Raw genomic sequence first — 27,657 nt, forward strand, 5'->3', positions numbered from 1 at the left:
TAAATAACAAGAAATTGCATTGTAATGACACGTGGTAATAAAAACCAAGAACATTTATGGGATGATAAGGACGTGCTGTTGAGGATAATCTCTCCCTCGCTTACGTTGTTTTTAAAGATTTTGGTTAAAAAGTGTTTGATAATCATAATATTTGACCCACACGAGACAGCAGAACCTCCTCCCGATGTCCCCTGACACCACTGCCCTGCTTGCCAGTCTGCCAACACTTTTTCTGTCTCTTGTCATTTTCCTTAATTTTTTCAAAGAATATATTTTTGCTTTTCAAAATCCTATTAATTCAAATTTAGTTGAGTCTTAATTAAAAAAAAAAGGAGCTGTTTTCCTTTTAAAAAAGAAGTAATGTATTTAAATTATAAAGTGTACAAAAAATATTTAAGTTATAGAATAAGCCTCCCAAAAATAAAGAGAAAAACTAAATCTAAAAAAAAAAAAGTCATCCTAAATATCTTGAAGGATTAAAAGTTAAAATGAGACAAGTAAGAGTTGAGTTGAAAATCTTTTTAACAATAAAAATTTAAGAGAGAACCATAAAAATTCACCTTCTGTCAAAAGTCTCACACAACTTTTTAAATTAATCTTTTAATTTTATAATTTTATTGTGATAAATTTATAACTTATTTTTTAAATTTTAATATGATTTAATAAATTTATTTTTTATTAAAATTTAAAACATAATTTATTATAATAAAATTATAAAATTAAGAGTCAAACTTACAACTTTCTTAAGTTTAGGACTTAAGATCTAAGTTGAATTCATTAAAAATTTTTCTATCATTTTTCCTATTTAATACTCACATTAAAGACTTCGATTCAAACCTAAAAACTTTTGATTGAACTAGACTAATTTTTAGCATTTTCTTGCTTTAGTCTTTTTTTAATTAATAAGCATAATAGATCCCTAAACTCTTAAAATAAAAAAAAACTTCTTTTTATTTTTAAATTTTGAGTGCTTGAAGCTCTTCCATTAAGTTGAAAAAAATGACTATTATTTTTAAAAGTTAAGATGAATGTCATATCAAGATATAATCTAGTTCTACAACTACAAAATGATAGTTTTCTCTAACTTAATGGTGAAATTTTAAATGTTCAAAATTTAAAAGTTGAGGAGAGTTTTTGCATATTTTAAAAGTTCAGAATTTAAAATATTATTCGCATAATAATTAAGAATTTAGAATGCTCTTTAACTTTTTTTTTTTTGCTTGATGCATGTATGCTTATAAACTTTTATACGTAAGGTCAAAAAATAAAATTTTATACACATTGCAATATAAATAAATTATAAATAATATAATCCTGTTAGTCTCTTTAGTTTATTATTATTTGTCACTTGTACTCTCTTTGTTAAAAAATATAAGGTATTTTTTGAGGAGTTACATGTTCAAAAATATAAGGTATATTTAATTTTTTGAGGTGTAATTATTACTTTTTGTCAAAATTACCCTTATTGATAAATAACTTTATATTTATTGTAGGGTGTTTAATAAAGGTAAATATAAAAAGATAGGATTAGTTTGAAAGTAATTAACTACTTTTATTGGGGGTGAAATTCGGTTAAAAATGTTTTATATTTTTGAACGGATAGAGTATTTTTTGATAACATCCTCAATTTTAAATCTAGATTAATTAAGCTTAAATAGATTAGTAAAATGAATCTTTGAGGTGTGTGGCCAGAGAGGTGTAACAGGCATGTTTGGTCTCGATTTCAACACTAAACGCGGGTCTGAAGGAGAATCGGGTCACTTGAGAATAGAAGAGGAAGAATTTTTGAAAGGATTGATTTTGTGTCACGGGCCGCGGCGTGGGGTTGGTCCGCTGTGGCGCATGCGTGACAACGCACTTGGAGGAAGCTCTCTGTGCCATGCACTGTGGCGCATTGTGCGTCTGTCGCGGCGTATGGCCAGAATTTTGTAGTATTAAGTCGTGAATTTGAAGTAAAAAAGAAGAGGAAACAAAAGAGAATGAGAGAGCAGTGAAAAAGCTAAGTTAGGGCTTGAAGAACTGACTATTGAAAGTAATTTAAAACTCATAAACACCCAAGGTAAGCTTTCTTGTTTAAATTTTCATCTCTTCTTCCATTTTCTTAATGGTAGAGGTTAGGGTTTGATTGCTAATGGTGATTTTTGGTTCCTAGAAGTTATTGGCTTGAACCCATTGACTTAAATAGAGCTAATAGGGATAGTTTAAACTAGGTAAACTTAATATTTATGGTTTTATGATAATTGATGATTGAAGGACATTAAGTATCTAAAATTTTCATAAATTTGGTGGTTGGAAATAATGTGACTTCATTAATGCCCATTTAAGAGTTCAATGTTATAAATGAGAGTTATAAGAAGTTAAGAGACCTTATGGGTACTTCTACATGAGTTTAAAGTAAATATTGAGTATTAAGAAATGATGAAATGCTAGTGAAAAATAGCTCAAAATGGATATTGATATTTTGCATGGTAAATGCTTGTAGTGTAATTATCATTGGCATCATTCAAGCTTCTTGGAAGCTTCGAGAGTAAATAGTTGAGGGGTGAAATCTTTGACCTCTCAAAGGTTTAAGGTAATAGGGGAAATTCTATCATATACTTGTGTGTGACTATTAGTTTATTGATTTATGAATTATCATTTGAAATTCATAAAATAAAAGAAATGCAAGTGTGGATTAAGTTGTAAAGAAATCTATTAGGTCAAATTTATGAGTTTTGTGCCTTATGATGCAAAATTTTTCCTTGAAGACAATAGTGGTGGGTTGTCATATTAATGTTCATTGGGAGTGCAATGATTTCTACAAATTGAGAAGCAAAATGAATCTTTATTTAGAAGGAGTTCAATGATGTTTGAAAATAGGAAAGTTCAATGATTTTAAAAGTGTGATGTACAATGAAAATAAGGAAGTTCAATGATTTTGAAAGTGTGAGGTACGATAATTGTGAATTGAGAGTTCAACGACTTGTTTGGTTTTAAAGTTCCATGAAATGTGTAATGATGAAGTTCAATGAAAGGTTATAATGTGAAGTTTTATGAATTGTATATGTGTGAATTATCACATGAATGTCCATTACATGATCTAGAGAGGCGGGAGTTTGCTTAGAAAGTGGAGTAAATAATAAATCCATGTGGTAAGGCCCCATCCATGTGATGAATTGCCTAGATTGATTCTATTCATATTGTCTCACTTGTTCAATAAGAGACTATCTCACTTGTTCAACCAGGGACTTGAACCTAGTTAGCTATCTATCGGTTTAATAAGGAAGTTAGTTTAGGGTGTACGACACCCCATGTTGTAAGAAATGGGAAAAACCGTGATCCATAAGTGAGATGGGTACACCTTGGTTGGGTAATCCCCTCATGAGTGTTTAGGCTAGGGAAGTCAAGAAACATAAACTATCTCATTGAGTTATAGCTCATGATTTGGTGTCAGAGGAATAAGGAGGATATAAGGAAAGTGTAATCATGCATATAGTGAAAAAAGGCACTTATTGTCTATATTGAGTCCATAATGTGGATATGTTGAGTTGAGTAATAATTATTACTATTAGATATATGAAAGATACTAAAAGCATTGTTTTTCCAAGTGAATGCCATTATGTGACCTAAGTTGTGAATTCCTATTTCAAATGTTTCTTATGGGTTAAAGTAATAATATTTACTACCATTTGCATTTAAACTAATTATTATGCATTAGTATGGGCTAGTCGGACCTTGGTTACTGAGTAGTTGTACTCACCTCGTTATCTTCAATATTTCAGAGAATAGCTCAAGAAGTGGAGATAGAGGAAAACAACTCGAGACTTAGGATCATGATCCATTTGTAATAGGCCTCTTTATTTTGGGTAATTTATGTGCATGACAATTTTGATTGCCAACTAGGATTTCCTTTTTTGTTACTTACTTGGATTAAGTGAAGTATAAATTGTAATTGTATTTTAGGCCCTAGGGAGAGAGTTGATTATTATGTGTTATGTTGATAGGACCAAAATACTAATGCAAGTGAGGGTAATGAGTATTATGTGATGATCTAAAAAATCTTGATGAAAATTTATGGCAACTCTCCCCACTTAAGTTTTTGGGTTAAGGGGTTGAGTAGTGAAACTTTGATCTTGAATCATTTTTTGTGTTATGGTGCATTGCACGAGTTAATTTTGATGAGTTATTTGTGGTCCTTGGTTTTGATTAGGACACTTGAAATTTGTGAAATTTGTTGTAATAGTGTAGGTTTTGAAAAGGGTATCCAATTTTTGTTTTAAAAAGAATTTGAACCTGAGACCAATGCCATTAGTTAGAGTTTGAAAAGAGCTTTTTGTAGACTCCTAGTTCATGTCATTTGGACGTCGGATGGAAGTTGGCCCTAAAGATGTCAAATTAATAGTAAAACTCACTGTCAAAATTTATGCATTTACACCGTGGCACATGGCGTCATAAGCTGTGGCACGTGTCACAAAGGCGAACACGCCGCAACGCATGTTCAACAAACTGCGGCGCACACCTTAAAATTTTTTAGAATTTTTCTTTTTTAGATTTCTGCACCAATGCATTCACTTATATGATAATCTTTTATTTTCGTGTATTTGCGAACTTTGATTTGCCTATGTGCAAGACTTGACTTGACTTTAGATTTATAATCTTGGGACCCCCATTTTGTTAACCAATGAAAATTCTGTATTTGATGATTACTATTGTCTTATTTTCCTAATTACTTGGGATTTGAGTTTTAATTATGGAATAAAAGGAGGAGAATATTACATTTTTTATCTTATTCTTTAAGTTTTAAGAAAATTTAGATAAATATATCTATGACCTATATAGTTAATTTTATATACTTAATATATTTTATTAAATTAAATTAAGAAAAGTAAATTTTAATGTATTAATTATATTGATAACAAAAATTTATTATAAAAGAAATACTCATTCTGTTAAAAAATATAAAGCATTTTTTGACGAGTCTGATGTTAAAAAATGTAAAGTATTTTTAGTTTTTTGAAGTGTAATCATCGCCTTTTTTTTTCAAAAGTGACTCTATTGATAATGAGTTTATATTTATTATAAGATATTTAATAGTAGTAAATATGAAAAGATAGGATTAGTTGAAAAATAAGTAACTACTTTATTAGGGGGTGAGATTCGATTAAAAATGTCTTTCATTTTTAAACAGAGAGAGTAATATTTAAAAAATTTATATGTTTCGATTCAATTAAAAACAAGCACTTTAAGCATACGAGGTTAATTATATAAGATTTTTCCTATCTTTAATTTTAATTTTAAACTCACATCTTTATTTGACAAAAAAAATTCACATCATTAACGGATGAGTTTATCAATTTAATGTTTATCTATATGAGAAAAATTGTAAAAAAATAATAAAAATATAAAAATTATACTATTTATAAATTATAGACTACAAAAGATATACTCCACTCATTCAAAAAATATAAAATATTTTTAATTAAATTTTATTTCTTAATAAAATAATTACCTATTTTCAAAATAATCATATCTTTTATATTTATTCCTATTAAATATTTAATAATAAATATAAAATCATTCATTAATAGGGACACTTTTAAAAAAAATAAATGATTATACTTTAAAAAAATTAAAAATATCTTATTTTTTTAAACATATAATTTCTTAAAAAATGTCATATATTTTTAGATGGAGGGAATATTGCTTTAATTTTTTTAATTTTATTTTTAACTTTTTATATCTTCAACCATGTACTTGTTTTATTTCTTCAGGCCCCGTTTGGTATGATGGAATAGTTGTTGATGGAATTAGAATTGGAATTGGAATCAGAATTGGAATCAGAATTGGAATAGAATTGAATTATAAAAGTATGTTTGGTATGTCAGAAAAATTAGATGGAATCCTTGCATTACTTTTGTTTGGTATGCAAGACATGGAAATGAAATTATACTTAAAAGACAAAAATACCCCTATATAAAAATTAAAATAAAACATAATAAAAACTTAATTGTGTACCAATTTTCTTATGTATTTTATATATTAATGAAATATTATATAAATCATAGATTATATCTGTAACTATTATTCACTAGCTTAGGCCAAACAAAAAGTTTTATCATCAGAGGAACATTTTCTTGAAAATAAAATTGGCAATGGTTCCCATCCCTTCTACTTTAAAATAAATACACTAACATGTAGATTTAGAAGAAAAATGTCAAACAAATCAATTCTACTTCTTATACCAAAAAAATATTATAAATATATAAATTATATACAAATATTATATATAATACTATCTTATATATATATATTATAACGCTTTATATATAATGAGAAAAAAATATTATTCACCCTTTTATACTCCCTTTTTCTTTTTTTTTTTGTTAGCATATGAGGGTTTTATTTTTTTTTTTGAGGGCAAATTTGTCTTTCTGGAATTTGTATGAGGGCAAAAGTGTCTTAAATATTACAATTCCATAGAATTGCTCCCAATTCCATAGATTTACATAAGGAATCAAAATTAGCTTTTTTCCATAGAATTAGGATTCCCAGGAATTATAATTCATATTTACCAAACATCACTTTATTCAGATTCCTATCCCAATTCCATTTCCATCTTCACAATTCCAACCTATCAAATATGGCCTCAGTTCAATCCCCTCCTCACCCTCCCCCCTCTTTTTTGGTTCGCCACGATTTGTTTTTCTTTTTGTTTTTTTTTGAACAATTCTTCCGCATTCATTTCCTCCGCCAGGCAAAGCTACTGAAGAAGCCGCATCACCTTCCCGCGCTTTCAGAGATTGACTCTGCTCGGACGAACTGATGCAGACGACATTGCTTCGCTTTTCTTCTTCCGCCCACATTCCCTCCACCGTGGCTACCTCCTCGCTTTCTCTTCTTCTCTCCAAGAACCCCTCTCCCCACTTGTTCTCTCTTTCTTCTCTCACACACTGTTTCACACATTTTCACACCATGCCTTCTTCCGTACGGTTTTCTCATTCCCTGGTTTTATCGCTGTCCAAGAAGCCCTTCACTGTGAACTCTTCTATTTCGTCTCGCTACTTCTCTACTTTGGCGGGTTCAACAAGTTTTGGTGCTTGTAGATGTGTGGTTGATGATATGAGTCACATGACGCAAGCAAAAGCATGGGTTTTGCTTAGGAATGGTATGAATGGGACACGAGCTTGGTCTTCTCTTACTTCTGCTGTTGGCGAGGGTACGGGAAGTTCAGAGAAGTGTGTTAGTGGAGATATTGGTGAAGTGAGTAGTGGGTCAGTGGCTTCTGAGGAGAAGTCCTTGAGATTAAATAGGCGACCAAAGGATTTGTCTAGCTTCTCTGATGTTCCTTTGAATCCTGATTTATTGACTATTCCAGGTGTGGGTCCGAGAAATTTGAGAAAGCTTGTAAGGAAAGGGATAGCTGGGGTTGTTGAACTCAAGAAACTTTACAAAGATAAGGTATAGGTTTGTCTGTGTTGGTGTCATTGTGCTTTGTACATTGCTAGTGCTTGATACTTTGTTGCTGCAGCCTGATTGCTGTACATCACTGGATGTCTCCTCTCTTGCAATGACATATCATGCCTGAATGGACTTGCTGCTTTATTATGTCGTATTTCAGATATATATGAGCTTTGTTTAGCATTTTCAGTATAATGATTTAACTTCCAAGTTCCAAAATCATTTCTAATTCAAGCGATTTTGAAAACCCTAACTTATTTCATCGACTGGCGTGTAATTAAGTTCAGTTATCTTATTATAATGGTCAAGATTGTCTAAGATCCTTTCATTCTAAAAGCATGAGGAATGGATTTATTACTTATAAGAAATAGGAATGATGTTCAATACACATGGCACATTTGATTTTTCTGTACTTTAGTTTGCCTATGAAGACTCAAGTGCTTTTGGCAATCTAAACATTGCTTGTAGCCAGCTTGCACCTACTTCTTAGTTCCTTGGCTGTTCATCAAGTTGGATTGCAATGAAAGAAGGGTAGCAGCATTGGCATCGTGTAAAAAGAAAAATTATTGTACCTTAGATGTGACATGATTTCATTTCTTTTGAGCTTAAGGTTAAGTTTTCACTTGGGTCCCTTTTTGCAGTTCTTCGGAAAATCTAGTGATAAAATGGTTGAATATCTTCAGAGTTCTGTGGGAATCATCCATAGGAACCATGCTGAAAGTATAACTACCTACATCAAAAGGAGCGTGGATGAAGAGTTGGATGACGCCTTCTCCATTCAGCTGCCACACAAGAGACAGATTACATTCTGTGTTGAGGGCAATATCAGTGTGGGGAAGACTACTTTCCTTCAGAGAATAGCTAATGAAACAATCGAATTGCGTGACCTTGTTGAGGTGGTTCCTGAACCCATTAACAAGTGGCAGGATGTTGGAGCTGATCACTTCAATATTTTGGATGCTTTCTATGCTGAGCCACAACGGTATGCTTACACCTTTCAGAACTATGTATTTGTTACCAGGGTTATGCAGGAAAGAGAGTCATCTGGTGGAATGAAGCCTCTTCGATTAATGGAGAGGAGTGTTTTTAGTGACAGGATGGTGAGTCAAAGCTTTCGCTCCTTCTTTTCTAGAAAGTGGGTGTTAAATTACCTTTATTAACAGGGCTTATCCTGAACTCATTTTTTTAATTTTTTTTTGTTTGCTTCCTTTTTTTGGTGGAGCTATTTCAAAGGTTTCTTACCCTCACATTTTAGACATTTTATCAGAACAACTGTAAACATCTGCTTTAAACATGTTTTGCTTTGAGTCAAGTAATTGCAAGTGATGGGTTTGGAAGCACGTGTTTTTTTCCTTTTTTTTTTGTTTTTCCAATTCAATAGCAGGAAAAGAAAATCCTGATTTGAGAGTTTAAACACTAATATATTATTATGACACCATGATTGTTCCAAAAAGGTCTTTGTTCGAGCTGTTCATGAGGCTAATTGGATGAATGAGATGGAGATTAGTATTTACGACTCCTGGTTTGATCCTGTTGTGTCCTGCTTGCCTGGACTTATTCCTGATGGTTTTATCTATCTTAGAGCAAGTCCAGATACTTGCCATAAGAGAATGAAGTTGAGGAGGAGGGCGGAGGAAGGTGGAATCACGTTGGAATATCTCCATGACCTCCATGAAAAGCATGAAAGCTGGTTATACCCCTTCCGAAGTGGTAATCGTGAAGTGTTATCTGTGAGTAGGTTGCCTTTGCATGTTGACAACTCCTTACATCCTGCAATAAGGGAGCGCGTATTTTATCTGGAGGGTGATCGTATGCATTCAAGCATTGAGAAGGTATTATCTTTTTGGCCTCCATGTGTGAACTTTGTTATCTGTTTCTCACTATACTATGGCTTAAGAATTTTGATAATAAGCAGGTTCCTGCATTAGTTCTGGACTGTGAACCCAATATTGATTTCAGCAAAGACATTGAAGCAAAGAGACAGTAAGCTCTCTATCTCTTACTCAGATATCGTAGCATTGAACATGGACTAAACTTGGTTCTGTGAGATATTTGCTTACCCATGTGACTTTTCTATTGCTTTTGATTATTCCTTGTTTAGGTTGGGCTAATTAAAGTTGCAAATTGGGCGTTCTAAGGCTCATGGTAAAACACTGGTTTGATAAATAATGAGGCTTGCAAAACAATGTTGGCCTTCTGCTCCATTAACAATACGGAAACAATACAGATAAGTGGCAAAACTGTATGCCAGTCCATGTAATCTGTAATAAAGGGTAGTTATTCATCTTGATATTATATCCTTTATCTCGTAATAAGTTTTTTTAGTTCAGTTTTGCAATCTATTCAATGGGAGGCAATTTTACTGCCGCCAGCAGAGATAGAAACAAGAATTCGAATGGGAAACATGATCCATTTGCACCCTTGTAAAGCCATAATCCATTTGTTTTTAACTTTTTGCAGCATTATTGAATAGATCCTTACTTATGTAATGTTATCTCTTTTTTTCTTCTTTTACATTCTACATATTGAACAATTTGTGCATGAAACTATAAGGTTAAGCAGCAAATACGTTTGTGTTAAGTTTCTTGCTAATGGTGTGGTTTATCTGTGATATTTGTTGAGGGAGGAATTCCTTGGCAGCAATTAGATGGGATTTTTGCTTCAATTTAAATCTCACTGTACAGTCATTAATCATTAGTCTGGGAATTAAACACAATGCAGGTAGTATATGCCTTTTATCTTGCGTATCATTGAACTACTTTATCCTGTGCTATTCTGTTGCAGAAAGCATGCTTATTCTTGAATTGATTGCAAGAAGGCCGCATATATTTTGTATCACACAAAGGATAATATATCTTGCGTTACCTACTGATACTGTCCTAAAACTTAAAATCATGTGGTCTAGTATTATTGAATATTCTTTCTGACTGTTTCTTAGGCCCTTCATCTAATGCTTGTTAGACATTGCATGTCCTATCATGTTTATGGCCTTACTTCACTGGACACAGAAGAAAACTATTGCATACTGCAAGGTTTTGACTGTTATAGTACACAACTCTCCTTGACATTACAAAATATAAGTTATCCAGTTCTTTGTTTTTTTCTGCATATCAAGTTGATGTCATTCCTCATTTTCCAATCTGTTGGACTGGGAGTTTTCACCATTTCTTTAAATAGCTTAGTAATTGGAATTAGAACCTAGGTAAACAGTGTCATTGTATTTTGTTGATTATTAGAACTCTTGGTTTTTTGGTATGACATTTTTACTGTATCGTTGCTGAAACAAACATGCAAGAACATTTTTGTGTCTATCATAACCTAACACATTTGAAATATTATATTTTGGTGCTGGTATAGTTACGCCCATCAAGTGGCAGAGTTCTTTGAATTTGTGAAGAAGAAGAAAGAAGATCCATTGAATGAAGCTGGGCAAGGTGGGAGACACAGCCAGCCACAAATGCTGCAACCCCGTAAAAGTGGGCTGTGGCTACCAGGCCAAAACCATTTTCCTTCTCCGGCCCTGAATCCATTGGACTTCCGGCAAGCTATGCCGGTTTTGTCTAGCTAGTTTGTCATGAAGCAGACAAGTGAGGGCACTGAATATTCAGCTTCCTTCAACATGTCGGTGATCTTCTAATGTTTCCCAAATGTACGGGGGCATGTTTTCCTTCCATGTAAACATGTTATCGTCTGACTCTTACTGATGTAGATATAGTTGTCAGTTGAATGCTTGTTAACACCATGCTAGAACGCTTCTTAGGTGTAGGTTATATTTTCCTTGGTTGGAAAGTTTACTGAGTTTGGCAGGTGTTAGTTACTCTTCCTCCTGTCTCTTGGGAACTTTAATAGGCATGTTTTGTAGTAGAAAAATGTATTTTAGAAAGAAAATAAGAGATGTACCTAGAAAAAAAATGATAGGTACATTTTTCATTTCCTTTTTAGAAAATATTTTTCTACAGTAAAAGGAAATACTATGACTTAGCTTTGTTCCTTTAATGTTAATCCCCCCCCCCAAAGAAAAAAAAAAATACAAGTTGATGTTCGTTTCCTTTGTCTGTCTGTTATGCTCTAGTGTGTATTTGGTTTTCACTTTGTCAAAAGTCAGTTTAATAAAAGTTCATTTGATAAAAGTCAGTTTGGTGAAAGTTAATTATTGTAATAAAATTTATGTTTGAATACATTTTTTGAAAAGTCAGTTTGGCAAATTAAAAATTATTTGGATTAATAAAAATTTGTGTTTTTAAAATGTATTTTTTAATATGCAATAACAAAAAAGGACATTGATTTATAATAATTTATAATTTTTATTATACAAATATAATATGTTAAAAATGTTTACAAAATGGACTTATTTTGTTTTTATAGATAATACAATTGTTAAAACTTTATATTGTTTAAAATTAAACACAAAAAAATCAAAATACAATTTAAAACAATTATAAAAATGAATGGTTAAATGACTGTATAGTTAATTATTGGGAGTATTGAAAATAAGAAAATAATTCATTTTATTAGAAAAAAGTAGTCGTCCCGTATTGGCCTCAACCACTTTAGCTCTTGCCACGACAAACTGTTTGACCCTCTTCTGTCGCCTGTGCCAACTTCCCCTCCGGTGAGCCCCAGGCTTTTTCTCATCTCAACTTGTCGAGTCAGTCTTTCCCTTGCACCCTCGATATCTCCCAAAATTTAGTGTGCCGATGCTATCCTCCTCGCAAACCCTTCAGCTTAGCGAACTTGACCAACAAAGTCACGGGGCCCTGTACGGCGGCGAGCCACCTCGTACCTATAATTGTCGACCACGTCTTCAATTTGATGAGCTATTTCCCTCACGTTACTGACCCAGTCCTTCACCATGTTGCTCGTGTTTTTATGAGCAATTGAGGAAAAACGGTGGAGCGACGGAGGAGCGATAGACAAGCGATGGATGACAATGATGAGAAGCAGCAGAATGAGAGAGAGGCCAGCCTCGATTGCACGAGAAGAGGGAAAAATATGAGAGTATCGTGGTCATTTACAATATTAGGTACCAATCATCATGCCAGATTTACGTTTGAAAAGCTACCAAAAGGAGCTTCTCGTTTTTCCTGTTTCAGACCCGTCAAAAGCACATTTCATCTGAAAAATATATCACGAACAACACTCCACATTTCAAAAGTTAAAAATCACATTTGGAATGTGAAATGTGAACCACCCAAATGCACCCTTAATCTCTTTACTTTTTGCGACACAAAATTGCGTTCTTATCCTTCAAAATGTTTCGTTTGTACTGTTGATATTTTGAGATGACTAATTATACTATTAATCTTTATATGTATGTATTTTTGTAATTTTTAAAGCACGAGATGTAGTTAAACTTTATTTGCTATTCACCATTAAGAATGATTTGATGGGGGTATAACTTGTGTAGCTGACAAATCACATGAAAAAGTGATAGCGTTAACGAGGTAAATATAAATACTTAAGAATAATTAGCTTTTGCATTTTTACCTTAAAAAAAAGCATAAATTTAAACTAATTGACCAGTAATTACATTTTTTCTTTTTTTTTTAGAATAACTTCATTTGAGTTGAACTGAACCAACAAAAACCAAATTAATAGATAAACTCAAATGAAATATATCAACAGTTTTTTAAACCAATCAATCAGTTTGGTTCAACTGTGTTTAACTTCAAAACTGAACCTTTGAATACATCTAACAGTCTAACTCCTAACAAACTATGAGCATACCACATCTGGCCAGCAGTATTATTGGCTAAATTAATCACTAGATATTTTGTAATGAAATCCCATAATTTAACATTATATTCTGCGTGGAGCAAGCTGTTGCACAAACTTATCATATACATTTAATTATAACAATGAAGAAATATCTGAAATATGATACTGCAAGTTTAAACTCCATAATTAAATACCAATGGATGTGAATACATTAGTTTCTTGCCACATATATGCATGAATTAGCTATACAATTACTGATAACTGAAATATCAACATTTACAAAATCCTTCTGAATTTTCTACTATCTGAAATTGCGCCAAGGTAATTCCACAATGGGAGTGCCAGGGCCAGCAGCAGCAATGGTTATTACTTTGCATTCCATGAATTTTCATATCCCAAGATCGAATGATGGGTTGGAAAGGTGAGGGTTGTGCAAGTGAGATTGAGGCATTGTTTGTGTAACTTGCTTCTGAGTTGACAAATCTGATTTTTGTTTTAGAAGAGAAGCTGCTTGAGCCTCCAACTCATCAAGATCCATATTATCAAAAATGTGATCATCACAGAGAATATCCTTTGATGCATTAACTTTCGTAGATTCTTCATTTGATTGAAGAGCAAATTCCTGCTCAAGGTTCGTACTTGGAAATCCGAAATGATGAAATGTCAATTTGCTTTTGCGACTTCTCATCTCTGTTGTGGTTTCGATAGAAAAACAACTTGAAGGTACAGCTTCAGAGGTGATTTGGTTGACTTCAACTGATTGCATACTCTTCGAAGCTGACTGATTTGTTGGCTCAATTTGAGGTGTCTGAAGATGTCTTGGTATGCTGCCTGAAGAATCTCCATTTTCGCTGATTTTAGTCATGGATGACACGTACTCTGGACTAAATGTAGCTGAAATGTTGGTCCCTCCTTCAACTGGTAGTTGACTGAGCAAAGAACGCCTGCAACATAGTTTCAGTTATGCATCTTTACGGCATTGAAAGTTAATCAGGAAAGTTTAAAGAGATAAGAACTCTGATCAGTGCAGAAAATTAAAAAACGAAAACACAGAATACAAGAAAGAATTTCCATTTCCCTCTCCCTTCCCCAAGCCCAAAATTCATCATACAAAGCCGGGCGGTCATGGAAGGCACTCACTATTTCAAATTTCAAGACGAAAGAAACAATAAATACTCTAATGGTAAACATCATTAGATGTGTTAGTTAGGCCACAAAAGCTCTTGTAGATGTGTTAGTTTTGAAATATCAATTTTGGGATAATAGCAATAGAGTTAGGAGAGAAAAGAACCATTCCACAATCCTAGTTTTAAGAAATTCTTCATCAAGAAGCCTTATTTTATTAACAGACGAAATTTAAAAAAGAAACCAGTGATAGTTGGGATGGGTTAAAAGAACTTGATTCCTTTAAGCAAAGTCGAAAGTTTGAATCTTGTGGATAAAAAGAATCAAATTGGAAGAACTACCTTAATTGGGCCTAGCAATGATCAAGTTTGATCCAATAATATAAAATATTGGATAATTGTATGTAAAAAAAACCAATAGAAGGCTTTTTTTTTTTTGCAAGATACTTGTTGATAATTTCAAATTCTTGTGTGCTGTAGGACTCATTCACTTTTTAAGGTCAGCACTTGCATTTGTCTCATTTTATCTTATGGCTTTTGAAGAAAGCCAAAATCCATGCGGGTACAATGGGTTAGAGCTCCATGGAATTCGTCACAACAGGACACAATTTGAATGGCCATAACCACTTGCAAAGAGCCAAGTCTATATTGACATTTGTTCAAGGACGATTATCTTACTCTTGTCTCAAGCCAAGCACTAATACCATGTGAAATTCAAGAGAACAGAAATACGATGAATTGGAAGACTGGCACAAACAATTGTCATTGTGAAGCAAGCCCTCTCTACTCTTATTTCCTTTATAATGAGCTCATGCAAAAATACTTTTCAATCAGAAGAAATTAACAGTTTATTTCTAGGATTGCCCCTATTCGTGCAAGTTTACTTATTTACATGCATTGTTTACTGACAGCTTTTCACCAGGAAGCCAAAAACAGACCACAATTTGAAGGGAAATAAAGGGGAAGAATAAGAACCTGTATATGGCCATCATGTCTATTCCGCTGGCTTTAGACTGAGTGGATGCTGTAGGGTTCATCCTGTCGTCTATGAAACTATCCAATGAACCGTCATCCTCACCATCTTCATCATTAGAAACATCAGCTTCTGAAGATACCCTAAGGAAATTGAGCAGCTCATGATATATAACATTTCCACAAAATCTAGTACATCATATGCAGATTACTCTCATCGTGCGATTATATCATGTAAAAGATAATGAAAGATAGGCTGAATAGGTTTGCCAGATATGATATAAAGAAAGATGACATAAGAATGCAAGTTAATGAGTCTAAGCATAAGCTTACTCAGCCTCATCGTCAATGAAGACTCTGACTTTGTGCATTGATTTCCTTCCACCTAAAACGTAGAAAACAAAAGAAAACAGATTAAGTTCACCATAATACTTCACATATAAAGTCCAATCATAAAATATGTCCCCACTAGAAAAGCTTTCTCCATCAATATAGAAGTTAGCTAATGTCAAATTTTTCAATTCAAATTTCAGGGTAAAATACTAAACATTGATAAAGAATAAAAATGGATGCGATGAACATTAACAAAAGGTACCTCGGCCATGTTTATTTTGTTTAGAACCAGGGGTTAATGAAATTTTGCCAAGATTTTCTGTTGAAACACGATCCTTCAGGCTTTTCTCTTTCCTATGACATCTACCATCACCATCTTTACGCAACCTTTTAAATTTACGTGCCGGCTTCACACTTTCAGTAACTTCTCCACAACATAAAGGTGATTCTTCACTAAAGCTGTGGTTTGTAATGTCCGCAAAAGGATTTTGGCCTTCCTCCACTGTAGGAGAACTAAAGACATGACCTCTTCTAAATGCACAACTCTTCCGTTCGAATAAAATGGTTTGAGTTTCAATATCGGCAGGATCAATAGATACATTATTTACATCTGTGGCATTATCAATAAGGACCTTCTCATTTGTCCTCGAACATGAGGTAATTTGTTCCGTCTGGAGTTGAATAGGCGGTTTACTGTCCCGAATGACAAGCTGGCTTCTTAATAACCCTGCAAATTTGTTTATCTCAGAACAAAATATTTAATGACATAATTAACAGAGTCTTATTTCTAAACATTATTGATAAAGCCATCATGACCTGGAAGAAAATCACCTCTCTCGTTGATGGGAGACTCTGGAACAACACCACTTGTAATTAAACTGGTTAAACGGGGACTACACTGTGACTCGGTGATGTCATTTGAATGCATCGTCTTGCAACAAAGATGTCTTGATCTGAGCAATATCAGGCATTTCACCATCACTATGTCCTTCATTTGACAAAACTGTCTTAGCAATTGGAGTGTCAGGAACTGTCTCTTCAAACTCACATGTTTCCTCTTTATTTTCATCTAAGTCAATAAAGCTAGATGACGGCAAATCATCCTTCTTTATGCAACTTGTACTAGGCGATCTCTGTTCTCCCACAATATTATCTGGTGCAGTTAGATCAACAAAGTCTTCATCCGTTTGAATCCCTAAAAGAGAGGAATCCAGCTTCAGGCACTTATAGAAACTGCATAGCTTCCAATTGTATGCCTAGAGTGTGATTTGTTGTCTGAAAAGGACAGGGAAATACACACACACAGAGAGGCAAGGCATCTGACTGGCAGATGTATTGACAAATTTTCATATTTTGAGGTTATATACATATATATGAGAGAAGATTACCACTTCTCCAAACTATAGTGCAGGGAGTAGTTTACTCTTCCATGAAAAAAAAAAAATGAGGGACCAGACAGAGTAGTGCATTGAGGTTCAAAAAGAGGACGATATTCAAGCATGAAAGTATTTAATGAACGCAAACCTTGAACCAGAAATTAATGATGTGATGATGATAAGACTTGGATGGGGAGGAAAGAAGGTAACAGGTTTATATGATATAGCTGGAGAATCCCTCGATAAGAAATCGGATGCTTTCAGTAAAATGAATCTCGACCAAATGAACGATGTAAACTTCAAAATAAGAGGATCGATCACCCACCCACCCCACCCCACCACCACCAAAAAAAATAAAAAAATAAAAAAATATGAATTGCAATACATTTACAAATGCTTGTTGATAGTATAGGCAGCCATAAAATTTCAAGGAACGGAAGCTCTCTTTTCAGATTTCACCCAAAACAAAGAAATAAGAAAAATGCAAGTTAAAATAAAAGTTTTTAGGGGGGGGGGGAACTAAAGAGGACAATCACAATTATCATCACAAAATAAATTTGTTGCAATAATTAAGATAATTATTCTTTCATTTTGTGACTGTTCCTATGATAACATTATCTCTGATCTGAAAGTAAAAAAGAAATATGGATGAGCTTCAACCATCAACGAATACATGGTATAAAGTTCTTGAGAAACTGAAACTGATATTACCTGATCTAACTTCATCAATCTTGTTTAAGTCGAGTGCATTACTATCTTCTATACACAGGCCATCCTGAATAAAATAAAAAAGCAATCATATTTATGGCCATATTGAATGCAACAAATATATCACAAGCCTAGAGAAGGATGCAGAACCTGAAGAATGGAAGTTTTGCTATTTCCTAGGATTGATGCTTGTCCTTGCAGACGTTGCATCAAATCAATGAGCATTATTGCTCTACAAGAATGATTCACTTTATGTGTTTTAGAAGGATACGTCTGGAAGTAAGGAAAGGCAATAAGAGATGGCTTCCACGTATTTTCACCAGTGGCGGGAAAATACTTCGCAAGTATATTATTCTCAGCAACCGTAAGTTTGCCAATGGATGCATGTATCTGAATAGAGTCATCTTTTACTTTTTTCTCACGGGAAACAAATTTCTCAATTGACAGCTCAACAAACTGAACCTCTGGTTTAAAGACGTGGGGAATCTACACGAATAACAATCAGGATTTGAGGGTTATGGATCAGAAACTGAAATTTCCATCAAGAGAAACAACAAAACATGTTAAAAAGTAAGAGTAATAAAGGAAGTCCCCACCATTCTGGGACTAGGATGAAAAGTGAAGCTATTTATGCCCCCGTTTCGCATGTGTTTACTAATAGCCTTGCTCTTAGCTTGTTTCCGCAAGTATCCCTTCAGTTCAGTCCCTTCACAAGCTAAAACTAGTAATAACCGTGAAGGAATCACTTGAACAAGCATTTAAGCATTTTGAAGAATAAATGATATCAGGACATTAAATAAGTTATTCACACAATTTAAAAGAGGACATCCAATAATGCTATTTCATTCTCAGCAGCAACAATTGCCAATAAACATTTTTGGAAACCAAAGGATATCAACTTGTCCATCGTGCTTTCTTCCAGTTCTCCCCATGCGCTGAATCATTCTTAGTGGTGACACATTAGCATCAAAAGCTACAACGAGATCAACTTCCATGATATCAAGACCTTCTTCACCAATTGATGTAGCAACAATGACATTGTAGGCTCCAGAACGGAATTTCTGTGGGTGAACGACATAAGTATATGCAGGGACTGCAAAAATTACACAAAATGGAATACATACCTGCAGCACTGCCTGTTGAACTTTTTGGGACTGACCCTTCATTGTTTTCCCTGGAATTCATTACATTGAATTTTAATATGTAAGAGGAAGTTTTATCGATATATAGGTAACGCAATTTGTGAGAAGGACAAAAAGACATCTCCCCAAAAAATAAAGATAAAAAAAAAGTCAATAATAATTGACTAATTTTATGATGTCAGGGAAAGTTCAAGCATTCTTGACCATTACTACTACAATATTTGTTAGCAAGGAGGCCAGAATGCCTTAGTTATGCTCTGAAGAATCGGTGCATTGAGCTTTGATCTTTTCAATAAGAAATTCATGCCTTTTTACGTACAATAAAACGCAATCAAGCCTTCACGTTTTTACACCCTCCTTTTTTTTCTTCTCGGGATCAACTTTTTATTCCCTTTTACGTGTTAGCATTAACCACTGAGTTTTACCTGAACGGGAAAAATAGGAAAACCATTATAATAAGTGTCAACTTTTTAGTCATGTTAGGCTCAATAGAAGAAACATTGCAAAGTTGCAATGATTGAAACAGACATTTTATTTCATATCCCAATCAAGTTTTTTTTCCCCCGGTATGCTCCCAATCAAGTTTTCTACATGGATAAACAGTATATTAAACAGAATTATCAGGATATATACCTGAACTTTGACCAATAAACTGGGTAGCTCTGATTGGTTCTCCAATATTTGCTATTGCATCCATTATATCCCTGAATATATCATCACACCATCAGTAGCTTTTAATTCAGTTTTAATCATGCATGATAAGACAATAAATGATTCATTTTATTTTACCTCACACTTTCTCTATAATTGGAGAAAATAATAACTCTAGAGCTCTGAGGATCATTGGCTTCTGCAAATACATCCAATAAGTCATACATTGATAAATATTGTAACTACTTTTCATTTATCTAAAAATGTCACGATGAAAATAACCTAATTAACATTTACCACGCAAACACACACACGCATCTTATTCTATTAACCAATTGACCAATAACTAATTAACTAATTAGATAATGTTAAATAGATAATTTACACAACAATAATATAGTCTAACAACTGCCTTGTCTTCAAACAAAGCTAAAGATCTCTTCTCACAGCAACTGAAATTAATTAAGAGCGTAGGTGCCTTTAACATTTTGACCCTCTATTAACTAATTAGATAATTTTAAATAGATAATTTATACAACAATAATACAGCCTAACAACTACCTTGTCTTCAAACAAAGCTAAAGAATCACTTCTCACAGCAACTGAAATTAATTAAGAGCGCAGGTGCCTTTAACATTTTGACCCTCTAAAGATAAGAACTTTTTCAATTTATTCTCCTGAAGTTTAAACTTTCCATCCTTCTTCAGAGGATAGCAGTTGAAACTTTTTAAAGTCTGTGCGCTTGCTAAGAACAAACATGTTTACTTTCCAATTAGTAATGTAGAAGCATTATTTTTTTTCTGTTAAAAACAAATAGCATCGCGGAAATGCGAAAACGCAAGACAAGTAAACATATATAGAATTTGAACACTTGAGAACAAAAACTGTTCATACTGAAATGTTCCCGCAGTATTTCAAGCATTTTGGACAACTTGGGACTTGGTGCTCCATGAGATAAGTTTTGCTGCATCAACATCCTTGCCGTCAGAAGAACTTCATTTTTACTCATATATTTTGCGAAAAATCTGGAAAAAGATGTGCGCATTCAGAAGCACTGTTGTAGAAGCATATAAAATAACATATAATAAGCAAAATTATTTGCCTCTTAATTTTTTCCCCCAGATATCAGTTACAGAAATCATATAGAACTGTAGTCATGAAAGAAACTGAAAGACCTACCCTTGCTTCAATTTTCGTTCAAGCATCTCGTGCGCTGGCCTGATTCCATGACTTGAAAGTAGCTTATGGATGTAGTAAAGACTAATAAGAACTCCAAAATGGCCCTCAACATCGATATTGGAAAGATCTTGTGGAGGTGCTTGACGAAATTTTTCCCGCATTTCAAGTAATTCACAAGGGCTCAACTGTCAGGCATTTAAGAGAGAGGAAATTTGATGATTCCACCACATTATCATCCTCTACCAAAATAGGAAATGTCAGAAGTAAACTACAAAGTGCAAACTAAAATTATTACACCTGAATAATGAGAATTTAGTTCATCTTAAGGAAAAAATCAGAGGACTGAATTTGATGCAGATTCCATCACTAACAGACGCAGTTTTAACTAAACTCTTCGCCATTTAACACGTAGCATATACAATCGTTACCTCAAAAGTGGTCACAATGACAAGTCAAAACACAGGGGGACGATAGTACTAAAATCCAAAACGGATACTCTCCACTCATGCATTCATGCATGCACATGTATTTAGAGAATGAATCTTTTTGTTGTTACATCGGAGAGTTTTAACTTGAACACCTGTTCACACCCCGCCTAACCCTTGCTTCCTTTTCTGTGTGTATCTCTCTTCATATATTCTGTATGCATTTTTTTTTTTAAATGTAGGGATCCATAATCCATGTAACCAAGCCCACATAGTGGGATAAGGCATGCTGCTGCTGCTGTAGGGATCCATAATGCTAATATTTAAGTTTATGGAACTTAAATAAGAGTGGAGTTATCGCAAAAACAAGTGAGAATAATTCAAGGCAAAGCCATACTGTGCGGTAATCTCTATTCTTGAGAACTCCAATTGCTGAGAGCCGACCTACAAGTGGGCGTATTACATCCAAAAGCTGCTTGTTTATTTCAACAGCATCTTGACCCATTGCAACCTGGTAGAATTGGACATTTGTAACCAAGATGCCAAGTAAACATCAGCTCGTGATTTTAAAATTCAGTTAAACAAAGGGTTTAGCTACCTGAATCAGCTCTATCTTCCTTTTGTGAACATATGAGATTACATCGGGATCATTTTCATTGCGATATTCGAGCTTGGAGATTTGCAGATTATCAATGACTTGCTGGACTGTTTGCTGCTTTGCTGAATCATAACATTTAGCATTTAGAATCAGGACCGATATCATAAATGACTAACTTGAAAAATACAGTTATCAATAACACACCTCCTGGTGTTGCTGTTAAAGCCAATATTCGCAGTTGCACTGGCACAGCCATTAACTAACAATTAAAAAGTCAACATAACTATGCAGTCCTATTCCACATATAAAAAGGAATGAACATGTCTTACTCATGAAGTTTAGAAGTAATTCACCTCACGAACTACTTCACAATAAGAGTAATTTCCCATTGCTCTGTGGGCTTCATCAATTACCAAACATACCAAGTATTTCACCAAACATTTACCTAAAACAAATCATGTCATGAACAAAATAGAAAGGGTATAAAATATAAAACATGCGATAAAAACAACACAAAAATCACTAGAAAACTTGACAAGGTGTTAGTAGTTGTTTTTGCACAAACACACTAATCCAACCAACTCCAAGACTTAAGAATGCCAAATATCAACAGGAGAATCCATCGCCCCGATATTAATTCATCATCACATCATAAAAGCCAGAGCTATAGAGCATAGGGTCCACAGTTGGTGACAAAATAATGCAGATCGGACAATGGCGGAGTTTGTCAGTCAGAATATATTTTAGTATGCCACCACGGCCACACGACTTATACCTATGGATCACCAAATCTCTTGCATCTTCATTCCGCTGAGATCTATTGAAAAGTTACTTCGCTTTGGTGGAACTTCCAAGAATCCATGATGTTTGTGCTTTTAGTCAAATTATCGAGTTAAAATTAATTGCTGCAGATAAAATTTGGAGTGTTAGTTTGAGGGGTGAATAGAAATGTCCTGTAGGTTAAGAACAGGATTGCTCGAACTCCATTGAGCAGCATTGAGGACTTAGGAAAATTTTGTATGTTAAGAAAAGAGTTACTCTTAGTGCACCCAATGTAATATCTTTCCAAGATCATAGTATGAGCATAAATAGAGGTTGAGGGGTCATTTTTCACACACATGCACACCATCACGGATTGTTTCACTGACAGACTGTGTTCCTTCGTCCCTATTTCTTAGCATTTTGTGACCCCAATTTGTAGATGTAAAAGCTTTGACAAATCTCTCTTAAAAATTTGAAGCCAAAATCTTGAGATAGGGATAACACATCAACCCCCTCTGAACTACGTAAAGGATACTTACATATTTTATCATTTCACTTCAAAGTTGTAACGAAACACCCTCTTCCATGGCGTTTTAATTACTTGTACATAATCTTTCGTCAGCCAACTGAAGGGAATAGGGAAGAAATAACATAAACATCGGACAACATGATCTTTGAATAAGACTGAGTTAACGTTTTCAGGTGGCTTTTTTTTTTTTATAACAATTAAAAGTTGGTTAGATGTGCTTAAGTAATAACTTGTAATTGCACACAAGTAGTTCAAGGTGTTTTATTACATTTGTAAGTTTATGTACTCCCATTTTCAGGGAAGAAAAAAGATATTCCCTTGCTTAATAGGAGGAGAAAGGCTGATCTGTGATGCGGAATACCTTCCAATTATCAAACATTTCAATAGAGCATATCCAACATCATGATCAGTTGATCACAATACTGTCCACATTTGTTCAGTCGACCATGCATCTTATTTTTACAAGAAAAGTTCTAGTTAGTCACACGACTTATCTGCCACTCTGGTCTTCTCAAATAGACTTGGCTTTTACAAGTCTCATAGTGGTTGTGGCTCTTGATTTATCAGTTAAAAGTTTTTGTTGTAAAACAGGCTAACAGCTGGGCAAGATATATACTGAAGAATAAAATCATAAAAGTATCTAGAAAAAATTACTGATTTAATTTAGAATTTCACCAGAATGAATATCTTTTTCCAATACTTGTGGAGTGACGAAGAAAACTCGTTTGGTTTTCCAAAAGCATGCTCTTTTAGCTGGGCTTACTTGACCTGTCATATCAATTGTCCATTCCTGCAATTGTGCTCAATCAGCTATATTTTAATTTTAAATTGTAGTAAAAAATTGATATAAAAAATTACCCAAACAAGAACGGACAATTCAGCAAACCTAATGACAACTAGAAACGATTACTTACTTGAGGTATTCCTACGATATTATGGCATGCTTCAATCTGTTGCATGACCAGTGGCCGAGAAGGAGCAGTAAAAACAATTTTTCCTGATGAGAAAGGACCAGCAGAAAAGGATATAAATTCTCCGTAGCATAAGCTTCCCATTCAACTGAAAAGCTAAACTGTGTAAATAATTAATACACAGGCGTTCAACTTGAAAAATATCTGTCCAAAGGAAAAGTAGTGTACAAACAACACTTTGCATATCTAAAGCTAAATTTCCTTTTAGCTAGCCTAACTCAACATCAAGAACTATGACCAACATGAAATGCAACAAATACGTCAAAACGACAAGTAAAATTCAACTTTAACGTGTATTGTTGGGATGTGAAATTCTAACAAAACAAAACAATCAAACTGACACTGACATAAACATGTCCATCTTTAAAAATCATTCAAGAGTACACAACATATTCATCAATTCACACTTGTGTGTGCATGTGAGCATGCTCAAGTGTTCATACTCGAATCCCACTTTAGGCCACTCCTTCCTAAGAAACATAGGATGAGCATTATCCCACATTCAAAATAACTTGCACCGTCACTTTACAAAAACAAATTGTCTGTATGGAAAATTGTCACACTATTATTCATGTACATTAAAATAAAATTAGGAAATAAATTTTACTATTTAAGATTAGATTTCTAGTCTCATTTTTTGTTTTCTCCTATCTTGGGTCAGCAGCTTCCTTGGGACTTAGAAGCTAAGAAAATAAATTTTTATGGTTAACATGCATGGCTTGATATCAGGCAAGTGTTATCAAAGTCCCGTGATGTCAGCAGACAAGCCTGAAAGTTGCTTGCGCTTCATGGGAAATTTTAATGCAGCTAGAGATAGTTAGAAGCAAAGGTGCTACGCGGGTGAGGCACTCGTAGCTCTTGCTGAAGTGAACTAAGGTATTGAAACGTTGGCCCAAAAAAAAATTAAGGTATTGAAATTAGGAAAAGTGATCTAAAAAGAAACAATAGCTAAATGTTACTGTTGGAATCCCGTGATTATGTGCTCATTATGAGCTTTATTCTTTTTTTATTTTATTTTAATTCTCTCTTGCTTATCATATGAAACTTTAGCATCATAATCAACTTATTTCCTCTTTTGTTGGTGACTCTTTCCAATTTTATTTCCATGAATCATGCTATCTTTATTATAACTTTATTTCCTTGTTTCCTTCCTTGATTTATGAGATTGGTTAGTTAATTCCTTGAGTCAATTATCATAGTTATCATTTATCAAGAATGACACTATTTTGAGGACAATTATTTGCTTTATAAATCATGGGTCCCAAAAATTGGTATTGCTTCTACGCAGTATAAAATATCAGATTACGAAGCTGCAATATTTCAATGTATGCTTAGGTCCGACTCCAAACCTTTCTTCTTTTGGCCTCTTGTATGTTTCAGTGCAGCCTCTATGGTGAAAATTTAACTTATACAGCATGTCTTCATAATTTTTGTTGATTGGTTGGATATAATAAGGTGTTCTCATAGAAACTTATCAATACAAACGATTCCACTGATAAAGAACTATAGTTTTCGGTAGCATTACACTGAATAAATGACCACCTTAAAACAAGAATAGTTGAGACAAGTCAAAATGAAAGGCTCAATAATGGTTCAGGGGCTTATAAAACTTGGAGGGTCGATAAACGTTAGAAATTTCAGTGACAGACTAAAATCTGTGTCACTATCTCCGGGCAAAGATAGTGATGAACCGCTTCTGAGTTCTTGATCATTTATTTACAGATAAGAAAGAAAGGCATTAGTACAGTAAAAAATGGTCTCAAAGACTAGCCACATAATTCAACTAAAGATGAATATCGCATGACCAAAAAAAAGTGTCTGAGCCTGATCATATTAACAAAAACTAATTTATGAGTGAACCAGAACCATTCAGCACGCGTGATCTAGCAGGAAAAGTAAATGAAACAACAGGAAAAAAAAAAATTTATGTCTCAAATGTGCTACTGAGATGCATATACCTCTGGGAAACCATCGGAAGTAGTTGTACATGACAACTGCAGCAATCAGAGTTTTCCCAAGTCCTGTTGGCAATGCCACCAATGTGTTTGAAAATAAAGCAGACTTTGTTATAGCAAATTGGTAGTCACGAAGAGGAACATTGACTGCAAAAGTTAAAATAAACAGATTAATTGGAAAATAACACAAGAAAACAAGTTTGAATATTGCATATACGGATATCATGCATAAGATTACTACAGCATTACTTGCACGGTTAAACCTCAAATCAGAACCGAGAGAGAAAATATCACAAGAATAGTCAAAAGATTTATGCAGGTTTATTTCATATTTCTGAGTTAAAAACTCCACAGCAGGCAGATTACTGAGGATTTGGATTTGGATTTGGATTCAGTAAGAGGTGGTAAGAGTCCATCTCAATCATCCAACTGCAACTCACAAGATCGCACCACATTGTCCAAAGAATAAAATAACTTCATATTGCCAATTTCACTTTTATCAAATGACTTCATCTTGTCTTAATTTCCTGATGGATGCGGCGCAATCTTATAGGTTGCAAACGGACCATTGTCACCAATCCAAATCTTTTTACAGGATATGTTAAAATGACTATTGTCTATGTATCACCTTAAAACTAAAAGAAATCAATTATAAACCGTGACAAATCTTATACAGGATATGTTAAAACGGCTATCTTCAATCCATTACCTTATTAAATATTACCTAGCCATATCTTGATACAAACAATGAAACCAAGATATCAAGCCATAAACCACCTCAAACAAAATAAAATGAAATAAAAACTTAAGATGCTATCGTGAGTGAAACATAACCGACCTAAAAATTAGTATCACAATGTCCGTCAGTCGTTCATCGAAGGAGGGCATAAATCTAAACATGGACAGTTATTTTCTACAAGACCGGAGACCCTCAAAATAGCCCATTAAAAAAAAAAAATTGGGGGGCTGTGCAGCAACCAAATACTGTAGACACAGTGGAATGTTTGCAGCATAATCTGTCTACAACACAACCAAATACTGCGGCGAAACACAATTTGAACCTGGAGAACTAGTTTCACAGCTCCAAGAAATTACTCTAAACAAAACTATACACCCACATGCCCTTATCAACCAAAAGAAAGAAAAGGGGAGCCCAACAAGTTAAGACTAGATGAGAAACAGAAACCAAATTCATCTGAACCTGGGTATATCCAAGTTTTGACTGCCTCAGCATCAACCTCAATGCAGCTCACCCCTTCATCTCCTACGAAGCATTCTTGCTCATTCTTGCAGACCTTGGGTTCCTCGAGTCGAGGCCTTGGGGCTTCCTTCTTATCCAGAAATTTATGTAAAGTCATTTGGCGCGAATTGGAAGTATCACCAACGAGCGGAGTGGAGGGCTTTGCGACTTTACAAGCCACATCGATTTCTCGTGCAGCGGCATCCCAATCAAACACCTAAAGAGCAGAAGGAAACGGTGAATTGGCGCGACGGCAAAGATAGAAAAGGTAAGAGCAAAAAATGCTTACTTCGTCATCGTCGCCGTCGTCAATGATTACATAGGGATTAGCGGAGGACATGGAAGAATGAAGGTGATACGCAGATATTGATGATGATGGAGACTCTCTTCTTTGATGACTATGCAGAGGGAAACTGAGGGGTCAGAAGTGAGAAGCGAAATTAGATATTGGCGGCAATATTTGAATGTCGATTTAAAAAGCGTCAATGCAAAGATTTCGATTCGTCTAATAAGATTTCTTTTTCAATTATTATTAGT

The 27,657-nt window shown here is 34.1% G+C and overlaps 2 protein-coding genes across 2 annotated transcripts; one reads left to right on the forward strand and one right to left on the reverse strand.

The window, feature by feature from the left end:
• The first annotated feature begins 6,738 nt into the window (after positions 1-6,738).
• Positions 6,739-11,411, forward strand: LOC129314253 (uncharacterized). The gene is made up of 5 exons (XM_054957628.1): positions 6,739-7,437; positions 8,079-8,537; positions 8,892-9,269; positions 9,353-9,420; positions 10,795-11,411. Exons 1-5 carry the CDS (start codon positions 6,802-6,804, stop codon positions 11,003-11,005), a joined length of 1,752 nt encoding a protein of 583 aa, XP_054813603.1. The 5' UTR covers positions 6,739-6,801; the 3' UTR covers positions 11,006-11,411.
• Positions 11,412-13,341: 1,930 nt separating this feature from the next.
• On the reverse strand, positions 13,342-27,532 carry LOC129313758 (DEAD-box ATP-dependent RNA helicase FANCM-like). The gene is given in 24 exon segments (XM_054957125.1): positions 13,342-14,099; positions 15,255-15,395; positions 15,585-15,636; positions 15,847-16,311; positions 16,401-16,557; positions 16,559-16,779; positions 17,672-17,735; positions 17,819-18,154; positions 18,265-18,392; positions 18,564-18,729; positions 18,793-18,842; positions 19,444-19,514; positions 19,600-19,660; positions 20,356-20,486; positions 20,641-20,825; positions 21,463-21,576; positions 21,664-21,785; positions 21,868-21,922; positions 22,017-22,108; positions 23,630-23,744; positions 23,869-23,951; positions 25,884-26,027; positions 27,082-27,337; positions 27,410-27,532. Coding segments are annotated over 24 exon segments (3,816 nt in total). The 5' UTR covers positions 27,461-27,532; the 3' UTR covers positions 13,342-13,543.
• Between the last annotated feature and the right edge of the window lie 125 nt (positions 27,533-27,657).

Source organism: Prosopis cineraria, unplaced genomic scaffold (genome assembly GCF_029017545.1).
Source record: "Prosopis cineraria cultivar Desert tree isolate PC_DT_omini unplaced genomic scaffold, ASM2901754v1 PC6, whole genome shotgun sequence".
Classification (NCBI taxonomy): domain Eukaryota; kingdom Viridiplantae; phylum Streptophyta; class Magnoliopsida; order Fabales; family Fabaceae; genus Prosopis; species Prosopis cineraria.